Source organism: Eutrigla gurnardus (genome assembly GCF_963514095.1).
Source record: "Eutrigla gurnardus genome assembly, chromosome: 22".
NCBI classification, from domain to species: Eukaryota; Metazoa; Chordata; class Actinopteri; order Perciformes; family Triglidae; genus Eutrigla; species Eutrigla gurnardus.
In genome coordinates, this window is record NC_139933.1 from 15,814,292 (window position 1) to 15,830,605 (window position 16,314).

A 16,314-nucleotide genomic window follows, 5' to 3' on the forward strand; every position below is an offset into this window, starting at 1 on the left:
GGTCGTTGGGGAGTTAAACATTATATATCACGTATTTTTCTTGCTCCCATTTTACATTCCTTCTCATGCTAATGCTTTTTTTAAATGCACTATTGTTTTTGTCTTCTTTTGTCGTGTTTTTTTTGTGTAGCAAACTGCTTTTTCACTGTGCATTCAAGTTGTGATAAATGATCCTTGAATCCATCTGAAAATCGCCAAGAGAAGTTAAATGAATGGGTTTTACTGCCGTCGTCTTGTGGATTGTTCTGAAACTGTGAATCAGAGCACAGATGGCTGACTGAAGGCCCTGATCCCTCTGAAGACGGACGTCGTCACCTCGTATCGCCTCCTGCTGAATAAACCAACAAGCCGAGACGAGGCTTTGCTGCAGAACAAGCCGTCCGCATTGTAAACATTGTTTTATGAGCTGTTCCGACGGTGAATCACAGTGAATCAGAGCCTCCTCCCCCTCCAATCAGACCTTCCCTCCATTCACTGGTCGATTTGGATGTCTGACATTAAACACTGTGACTCAGGATTTATCAGGCGTTTTAGGATTCGAGTAGCAGAAAAGAAGAAGTCTGCTGCACGTTTGAAGAAAGAAATGTTTCGTCACAAGGATGTATTTGTCCTCAAATCAAGCTGTGGGAATGAATCTAAACTGTAAAACAATGAGCTGAAAGACACTAAAATGCTCTGTTGGCTACAATTCATCCTGAGGGGAGCATGAACGTCAATCCATCCAATTGTTGGCGAGACATTTTTACACAAAACCACAAAAGTCGACCTCACGGTGGCGCCGGAGGAAGAGTCAGAGGCTCAGCGACATCGTGGGGTTCGTCCTCTGAGGATGACGAATGTGAGGCTGCCGATTCGCTTATAAAACTGTTGGTTTGTCTGTGTTAACCCCTCGGACTGTGTGAGAAACCTGAGCAGGAAGTCCAGATGACGGGAACCCCCTACCCCCGTGAGACCCCCAACTCCTCAGACCGGCTTCCTCCAGCTGCTCGCTGGAGACCCATGAATGTAAAACGAACCGTTAACAGATGAGTTTTCTGGGAACGACGATGGAAAAAAAGAGAGAACGACTTCATTGAGAAAACATTTAATTCACAATAAACACAACAGATAATTTGTGTAATCTTTCGATGCAGCAACACTTTTGTGATTAAAGTGCACTTTGGGTTTTTTACATTCAATTGATCCGACGTGACGGAATGTGATCACAGCGACTGTATCTTTGATTTCAAAACGGATATACTGTTAACTTAAAACCCCGTGACTGCAGTTAAGAAAAACAACTGTTCCTCAAGGCACACACACACACAGAAACACACACACACATACACACACACACACACACACACACACACATAAAACACACACACACACAGAAACACACACCTCCCCACGGGACCAGAAACAAACAAAGGAGCATGTAAATGTTTCAACCACAGGTCATCTGAACTCTGTGTGGACCATTAAGAGTTTCAAGTACAGCAGAAGGGGGACATGTGAACCCTGTAGAAGGCAGACTGGCTTTGGACACAGTTCAGGGACCGTATGAGAGGGATCAGTGTGGGGAGGACAACTGAGGCTCCACTATGGACTATGAAGTGGACCGTGTCATGGTGATATGACCATATTTGGACTGTGGAGGAGCGACGAGTGGATCTGATGAACACACCCCGAGTAGCAACTTTACTGGATCTGGATCCATGTGTATTCTGGTGTTAAGCTGCTAACAAATTTAATTTCATAGTTCAAGGTCAACTTCACAGCTAAGTGTTAAAGTCATTGGTAGCGACTTGTCAATCAGCAGGTAGCCCCGCCCCTAAAGCATCCCCTGCTTTCTGGTCTGTTGGACTCTAAATGGACCATAATGTACTAAATGAACATCATGCTGGATTGAAGAAGACTTGAAACTAGAGATTGAGACCATAAACTCATGTTTACAATGTTTACTGAGATATTAAATCAAGAGAGAAGTAGAGTCATTTTCTCATACAATCAGAGAGGAGTCGCCCCCTGATGGCCAGTGGAGAGAATGACAGTTACTTTCAGATTCGGTGGTTGCCACCTGGCTTCTCTCAGCTTTATTAAACTTTTTCAGTGTTGAATAAAATTGTTTAATAAAAACGTAAAGCAACTATAATTGGGGGCTGGGTATGTAAAATATGTAAATGTAAGTACCGACTTCGAGGACACAGAAGATTTTGTGACTATCCTCCGTTCAGCAAAAATAAATAATATATACCCCCAGCCCCCACCCCCAGTCATCATCATCATATTGTCCCATGCAGCAGCTAGACGGGTCGTTAATTCACTCGTGAGATGTTCCAGTCGGTTGCAATCTGCAACCTCACCACTAGATGCCACTGAATGCTAAACTGTAGACCTCCTTTAAATAAATATTTTTTAAAAAGCACATTTTCATGTGAGCACCGCAACGAGACAACTCAATATTAAAGGAAGTGAGCAGAAACAACTTTTTACAGTCACAGTGACGGAGGTTTCCACGGCAACGGGGGAGCCGCTGGTCATCAGCGACATTCTCAGTGCAGCTTTGAGACGAAGGGTAAACTTTTCCGAACTCTTTGGCCTCCGTGACTCACCGCTCCCCGTCTCTCTGGATGTAAAACCACATGGCGGATGGCTTCAAGGCTTTGATGAGACGCTCATGTGAGTCTGTTGTGGTTTCGCTGGGGGCAGAGGAGGGCTGGGTTTGACCGGAGGGACGGGAGGAGGACTCGGTTTGAACGCCTGGCCCTGAAAAACAACACAAGACCAACTTTAGACACATTTATGGATGTGAACTTGTTTGGTCTCAACAAAAGAACACTCACCTGCGTTTTACTCAGAGGAGGTAAAGGTTTGGATGGAGGTGAAGGTTTGGATGGAGGTAGAGGTTTAGTCTGTGGTGAAGAAGAAGACTTTGTGTTTGATCTTTCACTCGTGAACAGCATTAACGTTAACGTTAAATGAATCCCATGAAAAGACAAAAACCAACAGTGAACGTATCTATGCTAGCAAATAACACTTTATTTTACCTCCTTATTTATTTTTATTTTTTTGCTGCTGCAGCTCCTCTCAGTCTCCTGCCCCTCCCTCCCAAAAAGCCTAGTCTGCTCTGATTCCCGCCCCGTACTATACCGTATAACAGGAGGAATAGTGATCAAAAATTAACAATCGCTTAAAAGGAGGAGAAACGGGTTCTCTTTAATCCGCCGCTGAAAATAGTCCCCAACAATAGATTTTGAATATGGATTTCATGGGATTTGTTGCCAATAACAAAAACTACAGACTCGCCCTTTTAAACGGTTGCTCATGTCTGAATACAGATATCCATCTATGTATTATTCATTGTTTTGAAGTTCAACAGCCGACTTCGGTTGCCAGATCTTCATCATGTGGGAGATCACGTTTTTAAAGCTCACCTGCTGCGTTTGTACGGTCGGCGACGATGAAGACGGTTTCTTCGGCGGCTGGAAGGAAACGAAGAGTTTAGAAATACGACGGTTCTTTGTGTCCAGACGTGACGAACTAATAAAGTTGTGTTGTTTGTACCTGTGGAGCCGCTCTGCTGGGACTCACAGTCACTAGCAGAGGGGCGTAGACTTGTGTCGCTGATGACTCCATGAAGGTGGGCTGGCTGATCTGAGGTCTGCCTTTAACGCTTGGCTCCTGAAACATCGCGTTCAGCCTGCCGGGAGCCGAGTGCACTTTCCTGTGAGACGAGGATATTTTAGAAAACGTACGCTGGGACCGAATGAGTGAGTGAATGAGTGAATGAATCGGAACGAGCGCTACCTTCTGCAGGTGAAGTTGTCCATGCCATCCTTCCTGCAGCAGGTCAGCCCCGCGGCCACAACCAAGATCACAACAAGGATGGAGACGGCTGCACACACTCCAGCTATTATCCCGCTCCCACCTGCAGGTGAGGGAAATCACATCCATACACTGTCTCTGTTGTGGAAGGATTGACATCACACTGTTTGTGGCTTGTGAAAAGCCGGCTGGCTGCGGGACTCCAGGGGGAGAAAACCCACTCTTTATGTCCAGTAATGAACTTAACAATAATAATAATGACAAACTTTGACTCTAAACTTGATGAGCTCTAATAACTGGCGATCCTTTTTCCTTTTGGCGAAGCGTCATCGCCTGAAAAACTCACAACGGGACGACGTTCATGATTAGAGTAGATCGCTGTGAACTTCCGTTATCGGGATAATAATGAACAAGCTGCTTGGTGGACTAGTGGAAAATAGTGGAATTACAACTTCAACAAAGTAGAAGTTCTTCTACTACTTTACTCAAGTAAAATTGAAAAAGTACTGACATCTACTCAACGTAAGTAAAACGTATCACTATGAAGAACATTTCTACTAGCTGTTTTTCTTTTCCAAAGCTAACTGACTCTCACGTTAAATTAATAATGAAAAAAAAAAACTCATAATTCAAATGCATTAAAACTTAAGTAAGGAGCCTGTTTTGAAAGTAAGGATACTTGTGTTTTTGTGACATAAGAAGATACATTTGTTAGAAATTATTCTTGTGTGTCGTAATAATGTAAAAAAAAAAGTATCTTGTAGAAGTGAACATCTATACAAACAATGGGAAGTCAGAAATGTGCAAACCTTTTATAAAAACATGAAGAAAGCTGTTCTGTTGCTCGCTTTTGAGTAATCGTACACGATCAACATATTTCACCATCAACGCACAATCGAGCTTCTCACTGAAAACACAGGATCTGGCCAAGAAAGTGTCTGTGCCGAATGTATTTCACAACTTCCGCTGCCTCCTTCCTCTTTTATGCCTGAATAGTTGCAAAGTCACTCGGCAAACTTTCTGAGCGACAAGCTGCGAAAAACATCAGCTGCTGTTTATTCTATTGTTTTACAGGCTGATTCACTGCCGTCAGTCTGATATCAGATACACTGCATCAGTTAGGAGATCGCTCATGATGAATCATACATGTTTCCTCCTGGAGGAGTGATTCATGGAGCAGGTCTGACCTGGTTTCTGTCTCAATGACCTTCAGTCGGAACCATGTAACCAATCAGGACGTTACCTTGAGGTAAATCTGCATACTGGACGTTGCAGTGGGGTGGGGCCCAGCCGGGGTGACAGTGGCACTCCTTCTTGTGATTACACACCTGGAGATGAAAGGCAGGAACGTTCAGATACGAGTGCAGCATGTGGTCTTCGGTTCAGCGGAGACCGATTGAAAACAGCTGCAGCTGCTTTGAAACCCTCAAACAAACTCGCTCACCCCGTTGTTGTTGCATTTCTTTGCACAGTCCTCCTGCTTCCCGTAAACGGACGCGTCCACGCACGTGTTGTCGAGGCAAACCTGGGCACAAGTGTTTGATGCTGAGCAACACATCAACACATCCAACACATCCAACACACCCAACACATCCAACACATCCAACACATCCAACACACCCAACACATCAACACATCCAACACACCCAACACACCCAACACATCCAACACACCCAACACATCCAACACACCCAACACATCCAACACACCCAACACATCAACACATCCAACACAACCAACACACCCAACACATCCAACACACCCAACACATCCAACACACCCAACAAATCCAACACACCAACCACATCAACACACCCAACACATCCAACACACCCAACACATCCAACACACCCAACACATCCAACACATCCAACACACCAACCACATCAACACACCCAACACATCCAACACACCCAACACACCCAACACATCCAACACATCCAACACACCCAACACACCCAACACATCCAACACATCCAACACACCCAACACATCAACACATCAACACATCCAACACACCCAACACATCCAACACACCCAACACATCCAACACACCAACCACATCAACACACCCAACACATCCAACACACCCAACACACCCAACACACCCAACACATCCAACACACCAACCACATCAACACACCCAACACATCCAACACACCCAACACACCCAACACATCCAACACACCCAACACACCCAACACATCCAACACACCAACCACATCAACACACCCAACACATCCAACACACCCAACACACCCAACACACCCAACACATCCAACACACCCAACACACCCAACACATCCAACACACCAACCACATCAACACACCCAACACATCCAACACACCCAACACATCCAACACACCCAACACACCCAACACACCCAACACATCAACACATCCAACACATCAACACATCCAACACACCCAACACATCAACACATCCAACACCCAACACATCCAACACACCCAACACATCCAACACATCCAACACACCCAACACACCCAACACATCCAACACACCCAACACACCCAACACACCCAACACATCCAACACATCCAACACACCAACCACATCAACACACCCAACACATCCAACACACCCAACACATCAACACACCCAACACATCCAACACACCCAACACATCAACACATCAACACATCCAACACATCCAACACACCCAACACATCCAACACACCCAACACATCCAACACATCAACACATCAACACATCCAACACACCCAACACACCCAACACATCAACACATCAACACATCCAACACATCCAACACACCCAACACATCCAACACACCCAACACATCCAACACATCAACACATCAACACATCCAACACACCCAACACACCCAACACATCCAACACACCCAACACATCCAACACACCCAACACATCCAACACATCCAACACACCCAACACACCCAACACATCCAACACACCCAACACACCCAACACATCCAACACATCCAACACACCAACCACATCAACACAGCCAACACATCCAACACACCCAACACATCAACACACCCAACACATCCAACACACCCAACACACCCAACACACCCAACACATCAACACATCCAACACACCCAACACATCCAACACACCCAACACATCCAACACATCAACACATCCAACACACCCAACACATCAACACATCCAACACATCAACACATCCAACACATCAACACATCCAACACACCCAACACATCCAACACACCCAACACACCCAACACACCCAACATCATTGTCCCGCGTCTCCCGAGTCCCCGCTGGAGGTCTTTACCTTATTGGGTCCACATTTGGCTCCTGTTGGCACCATGTCGATGGTCCTGGTCTTATCGTCGTCCACGGCCAGTTTACATTCGATGCCCATCACATTGAAGGATGCCCTCTTACCCGTGATGGACTCGCCGCCTCCACCACAGAATATAGATCCACACATAACATTCCTGCAAAACAAAAGCACAAAGTGATCCAGAACATTTCATTTGTTTATGCTGCCTCTTCTTCTTCAGGGGCATTCTGAGATGAACTCTGGATGGAGGCGGAGTCAGGACTCCAGCAGGAAGTTGAGTGTGAGCGTTGCTGTCATACGTACGATGAGGTGCAGGCGGCGTAGCCGAGTTGCTTTCTCCCGCAGTTGGCGCCTTCCACGCCTTGCTTGTTCAGGTTAAAACACACACCTGGTCCGACCATGGCCCCTGATGAAGGAAGATATTCATGATTAACCTCCTAAATTATGATCAGGAGAAGGAAACATGAATAGTTAGAACTGATTGGTCAGTGGAGTTTGTATGGAAGCCTTCTCGTGCCATGAAAAGAACATTAGAATTGATAAAAGTATCCTAATGAGAAAGTCAATCCATGTTTGCTTTTTTTAACATTCTAGTGGAGATCCTTAAGTGTACAAAGATGCCGGATGTGTCAGACTGAGTGCTGGCCTAATTGGAAGACTGATGGTTTGATCCCCGGCTCCTCCAGTCTAAAGTATCCGATGGCAAGAACCCCATATGACTCCCAAAGGCTGGACGAGCTATAAGTCAAGAGTCTAAGTGTAACAGATTGTTCAACCTACAAAATAATACATTTTATAAAATCCAACACTTAAGGTTGGCTCAGGACGTCTCTGTGATTTCGTCACAGTGTGGAATAATGAGATTTAATGGGTTCAGGCCATTAAAGAGACTCCTGTTTTCTGTGAGAGCGCTATTCATCAAGCCTTCTGTTGTCCTTTATACCAAACAAATGCACAATTATCCACCATGTGATGGTGAAGTCAGCTCCTAAAGGCTCAGCTTGTCTATTCAGAGAGAGAGGGAAGAGGCTGAGACCTGGTCCGAACAGCCGCCAGCAGTGATGCTGGTGTGTGGGGCATCGTCCGTCGTGACAGTAGCCCTCCGCCAGCTCGTAGCACGGTTTGCCATTCATCTGGAAGCTGTCCTCGGGACAAGAAGCCGCCGCCCCCGTGCAGTACTCGGACAGGTCGCAGTCGCCGGCCGACTCCCTGCACACACTTCCTGCTGGTCTGAGCTGCGGGTGTAAAGCACATGTCAGGTGACGCGGTGAGGACAAAGAGCATAAGAAGACTGTTGGTAAGACAGTGTGTGTAATTAGTGTGTGTATTCGTGCCACATTGCTGGAGTTGGACCATCATTCTAGTCTTTGAACCTGTCATTTGAGGAAGGATGTGGTTGCGTTACATGGAAACAGCAGGATATCTCTCAGTGTTTCCTGTTATTATTGAGCTCCTGCCTGTTGCCCTTTTAATGTTGCGTGTCAGTATGATTGGCCTTTCTGTACCCACACTGGAGTCGATATGGTTTCTGGACCCAGTCTAGGGCCTTTCTTCAGTCATGCTGCTGGTACAGTTGGCACCTTTGTCCGTACTGAAATATCTACATATGAAATATTGGATTTAGAGTCCAACAGACCAGAAAGCAGGGGATGCTTAGGGGACGGGGCTACCTGCTGATTGACAGGTCGCTACCATGCTACCAATGCAGTTAGCTACTAAGACGATTTTAACACTTAGCTGTGAAGTTGACCTTCAATCATAAGCTAACTTTGTTAGCAGCTTCACACAAGAATCCACATGGATCCAGATCCAGTAAGGTTGCTGCTCGGGGTGTGTTCATCAGATCCACCCGTTGCTCCTCCACAGTCCAAATATGGTCAATTCCTTCACTGGTTGCAAAATCCAAAATGCCGACTCTGCGCTTCAAAACTGTAGTCCACAAACCAACAGGTGATGTCACCATGTCTACATCCACTTCTTATATACAGTTTATGCAACCCATTCATGTTCCCAGAGGTTGAATCCTAGAGACTTTGATGTGCAAACAGCAGGTCAAAGTTTTCACGTACCCAGTGTGAAATATCTCAACTTCCACTGGGTGGATTTCCTTAGATTGTCATGATCCCCAGAGGGTGCATCCTAATGGCTTTGGTGGTTCCCACCATGAGGTACACATTTGTGGTTGTGATTGAATTTTCTCTTAATGCCATTAAATGTACCATAACTTTGCTAACTCAGACCTTTTTGGTTTGTGACCAAATACCTGCAAAATCATTGACTTCCCATCAGCCTCAGCAGTGCTTTGTGTGACTAGTAGCGAATGTTAGCATGCTAACACACTACTAACACCAACATAATAGCACGTCATCGTGACAATGTTAGCACTTAGCTCACACAGTCATTTGGCTCCATCATTGTTGGATTTGGAACTCGGGTGTAAACACATAGCAAGCAGGATTTTTTATCTGACAAACTAAAAGAAACCCACTTTTAAAAGCTAAATTAGCGATCGCTCACGTACCTGGCAGTCTTTGCAGCATCCTCCGTGAGCACACTGGGCTCCTTCAGTCAGGCGGCACGTCGAGGCATCGCAACAAGGGTTCTTGCATTCCTACAGAAAAAGCCCATTTAATCAGTTGATGTTTGTGTATCTAGTTCCGTGGTGAAACAGTGGTGAACAGTGGTGAAAGTTCAAAGGATCAGATTAAATCTCCCACAGAAATGATGTCATGAGAGGATGTGAGCACACCGGAAAACTATTTGAATTAGGCCAAACTGCAGCTTCTGATGCTCTGAATCACCGCTGCCTTCCCTTTTATTAGCCCTAACCTCGCACGCAGGAAACCACACCAGAAAACACAAATGGTGTCTTCCTTGGCTACAGGATATATTTAAACTTTCCAAGGTCCCCCAAAAAAAGAACCAACCAAGCCTCTACTGAAAGTTTTACCTCCACGGTGCCGCAGTCGCACTCCTCTCCGGGGTCCAGCAGGGCGTTGCCGCAGTCGGGGCCCGTGGCGACGGTCCTCATGGAGCCGGGCTTCGACAGGCAGCTGGGCTGAGCTCGCTCCAAGAAGTCGGCGAGCTGCTGCACGCTGCAGTCGCTGAACACCTCTGGGAACGCTTCATTCTCTGTCCTGAAGAGGAAAGAGCTGAGTGTTTATAATGCGCTGGCTGAAATATGATACTTCCAAATATACAACTCACAAAAAAACAAACAAATGTCTTTTCATATCTTTGGAAACATAACTGCACATTCTAAGCCTCCTCACCGGAGCTTCTCTGACATCACACAGCTCCCGCTGCTGTACACCGAACCGCACAGGCAACCCCTGACATCATGGGACAGGCCGAAGTTATGCCCCATCTCATGGGCGATGGTGGAGGCGAGGCCTATCGGGTTGTCATGGTGATCCTGGAGGAGAAACGCAGGAGTGCTTTCAGCAGGATGTGTCGTCACATACCATTACACTCGCGTCGTCTCCAGGAAGTTAGAGGTCGTTACCTGATTGACTCCACCCGAGTTCCCGGTGCACATGGCGAACTTGTTGGCCAGCCCGACCGTGTCGCCGTCGAAGTCTTTGCCCCTGTGGAGGCAGAAATATTTTATGCTGAATACAAAAATGTAATTAAACATTGCTCAGTTATTTTGAACATTATTCAATAGACTACATGCTGGCAGGGGAAAGAGTGTCTTAAACGTATTAAAACATTAATCATAAGTAAGAATCACGATTCATCCGATTAAATGCATTTATATCGATTATTGGTGAAGCCAAAACGATTCATTCTATTTATTTATTTTAGCAGATCGATTAAGTAGAATATATAGGACTGACAATCGATTCATCGATTAATCGAATGAATCGTTACACCTCTACCAAACACTCATCCTCACGTCACAAACTGGGCGTTGTCGTGCTCGGTCCTCTGCAGGAGGTTGGCCTGCCGCCACAGGAGGAAGTTGTCCAGCGTGGTCTCCGAGTCGAGGTCCACGTCGATGTAGTCCTTGTAGGTCCAGATCTCCAAGCCCACCAGCATGATGCGGATGTTCAGAGGTCGGTACAGCTGCGGGCAGAGGAGGAGACGTCATTCGGGAGTGACGGCTGTCGGCCAACGGCGCTCGATGGTGCGAAAGTTACCTTGTCAACGTGGTTTATGACTCCGAGGACGCGGGATTTAGTCCTGCTTCCGTATCGCTTGTACTGAAGGAAGAGAGGAGACGGGATCACATTCATTCATCAGCAACGTTTTCTCCAGACTAGATGAGATGTTATCTCTCCAGCGTGTTCTGGGTTCACCCAGGGGTCTCCCACCGCTCGGACACGCTCGGGAAAAACCTCCAAAGGGGAGGCGCCCAGTACGCTTCCTAATCAGATCTCAGGACCATCTGATGCTAAGGAGCTCCCTCTGGATCTGGTCTTATCTACTCAGCTGACCTCCAAGGCTGAACTAAAAAATCTAATTTGGCTGCTTGTATCCATGAATGATTCCCATTCTCCACCCCCCCTCCAGGTTTCTCCATCAACTCCCTCAGCGGTGTCTCTGGGTGGTCTCCCCCCACCCAGAGACACCGCACCAATACGGTTGGATTCTCTTTGAGAAGTGACCATAGGTCCCTGCAGACCCCCGACCGGATCATTTAGTGATAGAAAATGTAAATAAAATGTATTCACCTCGGTGTTGTCCACCACCACAAACAGCTCGACAAACATCTCTGAACCTGAGATGGGTTTCGCCTGCTGAGGTTTCGTTTTCTGAAGAACAAAAGGAAACTTCGATAACAATTCATGTTTTTATTTAAATAGATTTTTTTTTTTGGTTTACCATGAAACCGTACACGCACGTCACTTACCCACGATCTGGACCTGAAGAGGCCAGATATCCGAGGGCCCTGATCCTGGTCTTGGTCGTACAGCGTGGCCGTGCCGCCGACCTTCAGGTGCTCCCGCCTGTAAACAGCGTGGTCCCCGTCCTCGGACCGTCCCAGAGGCTCGATCATGAAAAGCTGCTGCCGGACTCTCACGAAGCCGCTGGAAACAAGAAGACGCTAATTTAACAGACCTACTGAGGAGAAAAATATGATCCGACGTGCAAATGGAAATTGTTTAGTCTGCTAAAAACGATCTGTAAACTAAATTTCTTGCAATTTTCTTGCATATGTTATTAAATAGCTGCACAATATGACACAATATTTGAACTGAAAAGACGCATAGGCCTACTTCAAAAACACGAATTACGAAACTTCACGTTTCACAAGTTTCCTGGAAGATTACAGAAAAGAATTACAAAAAAAGGTGTTTTGAAACTGAAGAAATATCCACATGTTCTCACCTGATGCCTGAACAAATCCCGACGCTGACGGAGGAGTCCTGAACGCCTCCAACGTGACCGTGATAGTAGCAGCGCTCCTGGACAGAAACCCAGTCGTCAATTAACGCGATCAATTAAGTCACAAAGGTTTCTTTGTGTTTATTGTCCAAAACACTCCTGTATTAAATGCTTCAGAGGGAAAAAAGTAAAATCTCACCTCATTCGGTGACGCCGTCACCCGTTTTCCATCTTCTGTATATCGTGTTTCAGTGAAGCCTCTCCCAATAAGATTCCTGTGAAATAAAATGTGGAAAACTTTTAACAGAAGGTTTTTAGATATGAACATCAATGTTTGTTTAGAGGATCTGAAATTCTAATTAAGCGTGTCGCAATAATTACTTTCCCGCGATCATTTTTATGTTACCTCCTTATCGTCCGATATATCGTAACCTCAATAATTTATGTTACCTCCTTATCGTACGATATAGAGACGTGATCTCGATCATTTTATGTTATCTACTTATCGTACGATATAGAGACGTGATCTCGGTCATTTTATGTTATCTACTTATCACTTATCGTACGATATAGAGACGTGATCTCGATCATTTTATGTTATCTACTTATCGTACGATATAGAGACGTGATCTCGATCATTTTATGATCTAGTTATCTACTTATTATATGGACTTGACTTTGATCCTTATTACATATCGTACAATATATGGAAGTGATCTCGATAATTTTTACGTTATCTCCTTATCGTACGATATATGGACGTGACCTCGATCATGTCATGTTATCTGCTTATCGTTCGAAATATGGATGTGACCTCGAACATTTTTACGTTATATTATCGTACGATATATGGACGTTGTTATAAGAATTTTGTGATGACTACACAGACAAGGACTACGTGACGATGACTACTGTTAAGAATTTTGTATAACCTTGTCTTAGGTATGAATAACCTCATGTCTTAGGTATGCCTAACTGTTGTCAGGGACCTTGTGCACATGATGTCTTGGTCTACACGAAGATTCTCTGTCAATGACGCGTTATCTCCTGTGCCTTTAAAAAACTCAAGTCACAACAGTGATTTGAGCACTTCCTCTGTAGCATCCTCACACGTTGTTGCACTGTAACTGCTCCTCTTGTACAAGATTACAGTCAGACGTCGACTTTACTTATGTCTCCGATCTCCTCCTTGGGTGAATTTATTCGTTTACGGGAAAATTCTTTTAACAGACGTGACCTCAATAATTTCATGTTATCAATCTATCGTACAATATATGTTAGTTTAGTTTATTTATTTGTCATATTTTAATCTTTTTTTCACATTGCAATTCCAACGTAAACATATGCTATTATATTATCGTTATATCAGTAGCATAAAACGGTCATTGATATAATTAATCGCAACTTTTTCTGGGACAGTATATCATCGTAATAAAGTTAGCTATCATGGCGGGCCAAATCTAATTTTTCTATAGAATAAAAAAACAATGTTTACCAGTTTTTTTCCAGATGAATTGTGTGGTTCCTCCCTTCGATGGCCAACTCGTACTGAACCGTATCAGGATAAAGCTGTTGAAAATTCTCCGTCAGTGACTGATAAGATCGGATCAATTTGCAGAAGAAGTGTTTGCATCCTTTACTTGGGTCAAAGACAAGTAAAATCCTATATCTGTATGCAAAACCCTGACATGATTGTCAGGTATCACAGGTGGGTGAGACGGGTGAGGTGGGTGAGACGGGTGAGGCGTAGTCACCTGGTTGTCTTGCAGGCTTCTCCTCTGTCTCTGAGGTCGGACCACCTCGTATCTCTCCAGGTGAGACAACATTCCCGATGTCTGCGTGAAACAAACTTCACAAAACAAACAGCGTTTACACAAAAAATAGCAGGATTAAGTGTAAACTGCATTTTTTATTTCCTCTTTTCAGTGGTGGAACGTAAACTGGCACTAGGAACTCGTTTTTCTTTCAACGTGAAGCTGCTCACATCAAGGTCTGTGGAGTAACCGGGTCATGATCTCTGGAAAGAGACTGTGCTGTTGTATTTTTGTGCTTTGAGCCCCCCGAGGCGGGTGACATGTAATCCCATTATATTCAAGAGAAGGCAGATAGTAAGTAAGAGGGAAAATATGTATTCTCAGAAGTACAAATACTTCATTACTATAGTTAAGGAATTCAGTTATCTGTACTTTAGTAGCGTATTTACTTTTACTTTAAAAATACTATAGTATGACTTTTTAGGAGTTTAAAATTGACTTTTTAATAACTAATAAATACTAAATCCATAACATACTATAATTTTTAGATTTTTTTTTAACTTTTTGGACTTCTTTACTGCAGAGGTGGGAAATAACAACAATGTACAAATACCTTGTTGCTGCAGAGAATTTTCAGGTATCGTGTACTTTGAGTATTTATTTTTCTGACAACTTTTTACTTTTACCCCCTACATTTAAAACAGATATTTTAACATGCAAAACTATGACGTTTATGAGGTTTTAAAAATACTATAGTATGCCTTTTCAGGTTTTTCATTTCAGGTATTTTTTTTGACATGCTATAATTAACTTTTTTAAATGACCTACTACACTGCGACTTTTTGGACATACTATACTGCAGAGATGGTACATAACAAACGAATACCTCGTTTATGTACTTCTTTCTTTTACAACTTTTTACTTTTACTCCCTACAATTTAAAACAAATATCTGTAATTTAGAGAATTTAACAGGCTCTATCAAAACCATTCCTTCATATTAAATTAATTTTTCTTTAAAATACAAACATCTTTAGGTGTGCCTTCTTGAGAATATCGGTGCTGTTGTCCTCATCTGAAGGTCACTCCCAAGACGTTACAGCCGCATTACTTATTGAGGTACTTTAAACACTTTTAATGCAGTTTGTTCAGACAACACTAATTCCGTTGTAATATAATAAGAAGAGCGTCTCATCCAGCCCTCCCTGTCAAACCCTCCGTGTTTCTGGTGTAAACTTACCCCATGTCAGCCACAGCGAGACCGCGGCCGCTCCCATGATGGTGCGCTCTGCTCGGACTCCGCCGCTCTCCTCTTACCGTTAAATCCTCCGTGAATCATCGCCTCCCTTTCTGCCGTGGAAGTCCCGCCTCCGGTTACTTCTTATCGCCGCCTCGCGTATTTACCGGAATAAACCCTCACCCGGTCAAGCCAGCTGCGGTTAGAGGCTACACGCTAAACAAACTTCCGGTGAAATAAAACGTGTCAAAATAAGATAAACGACTGACGGCACTCCGTACGTTAGCTTAACTTAAGTTAGCTAAGACAATGCTAGTTAGCTGTTATCTGTTATACTCAGATGAACTACGAAAGGTACACGTTGTTTTTTAAAGACGAATCTTTTTTAGTAAAAATTGGTAATTCTTATTTAATCATCAACGGAGAAGCGGTCTCTATGGACCGGAAACTGTCACGCTAACCGTTGACAGACGATTTTAATTTTTTTTTTTTTTTTTTTAAATAGAATGATAAATATTTCAAAATTACAAATCAATCAAATATAGTACTATTGGATGAATTAATTAACAAGTGTAAATGTGCCCCTTTCATTTTATAAACAGCTATAAACATAACACTTTGGGAACATTCTAGAAAGGTTCTGTAACGGCTCACTACAGGTTCTATGAAGGTTCTATGAACCTTTTGGGAATGTTCCTGGAATGTAAACATTTCTAAAACTTAAAAAAAGGACATCATCAACCAACCACATTCGGTAAAGTCTTGTTTTAATGAATACAAACATACATATTTTCATTTTACAGGTACAATAAGTTACCCATAGGGAGTGTCATGACGCAGAGTAAACATGTCAGTTCCACGTTTCTTAAAATT

At 44.0% G+C, this 16,314-nt stretch overlaps 1 protein-coding gene across 1 annotated transcript; it reads right to left on the reverse strand.

The window, feature by feature from the left end:
• Positions 1-1,068: 1,068 nt before the first annotated feature.
• On the reverse strand, positions 1,069-15,602 carry LOC311008293 (disintegrin and metalloproteinase domain-containing protein 8-like). Its single transcript, XM_084001833.1, has 23 exons — positions 15,445-15,602; positions 14,206-14,300; positions 13,947-14,020; positions 12,651-12,726; positions 12,455-12,531; positions 11,976-12,153; positions 11,797-11,877; positions 11,263-11,325; positions 11,019-11,188; positions 10,626-10,707; positions 10,393-10,535; positions 10,071-10,257; positions 9,642-9,731; positions 8,157-8,355; positions 7,424-7,526; positions 7,109-7,274; positions 5,252-5,332; positions 5,051-5,135; positions 3,790-3,910; positions 3,547-3,706; positions 3,417-3,464; positions 2,826-2,894; positions 1,069-2,748 (listed from the first exon to the last, which is right to left on the reverse strand). The coding sequence occupies exons 1-23, from the start codon at positions 15,479-15,481 to the stop codon at positions 2,638-2,640; spliced, it is 2,496 nt and encodes an 831-aa protein (XP_083857959.1). The 5' UTR covers positions 15,482-15,602; the 3' UTR covers positions 1,069-2,637.
• Positions 15,603-16,314: the final 712 nt, after the last annotated feature.

Coding starts and splice junctions, on each gene's coding strand:
- LOC311008293 (XM_084001833.1), bottom strand. CDS start 15,481: ATGGGAGCGGCCGCGGTCTCGCTGTGGCTGACATGGG. Junction 12,532..12,650: donor TGACGGCGTCACCGAATGAG/GTGAGATTTTAC, acceptor GTTTCTGTCCAG/GAGCGCTGCTACTATCACGG. Junction 2,749..2,825: donor CTCCTCTGAGTAAAACGCAG/GTGAGTGTTCTT, acceptor GTTGTTTTTCAG/GGCCAGGCGTTCAAACCGAG.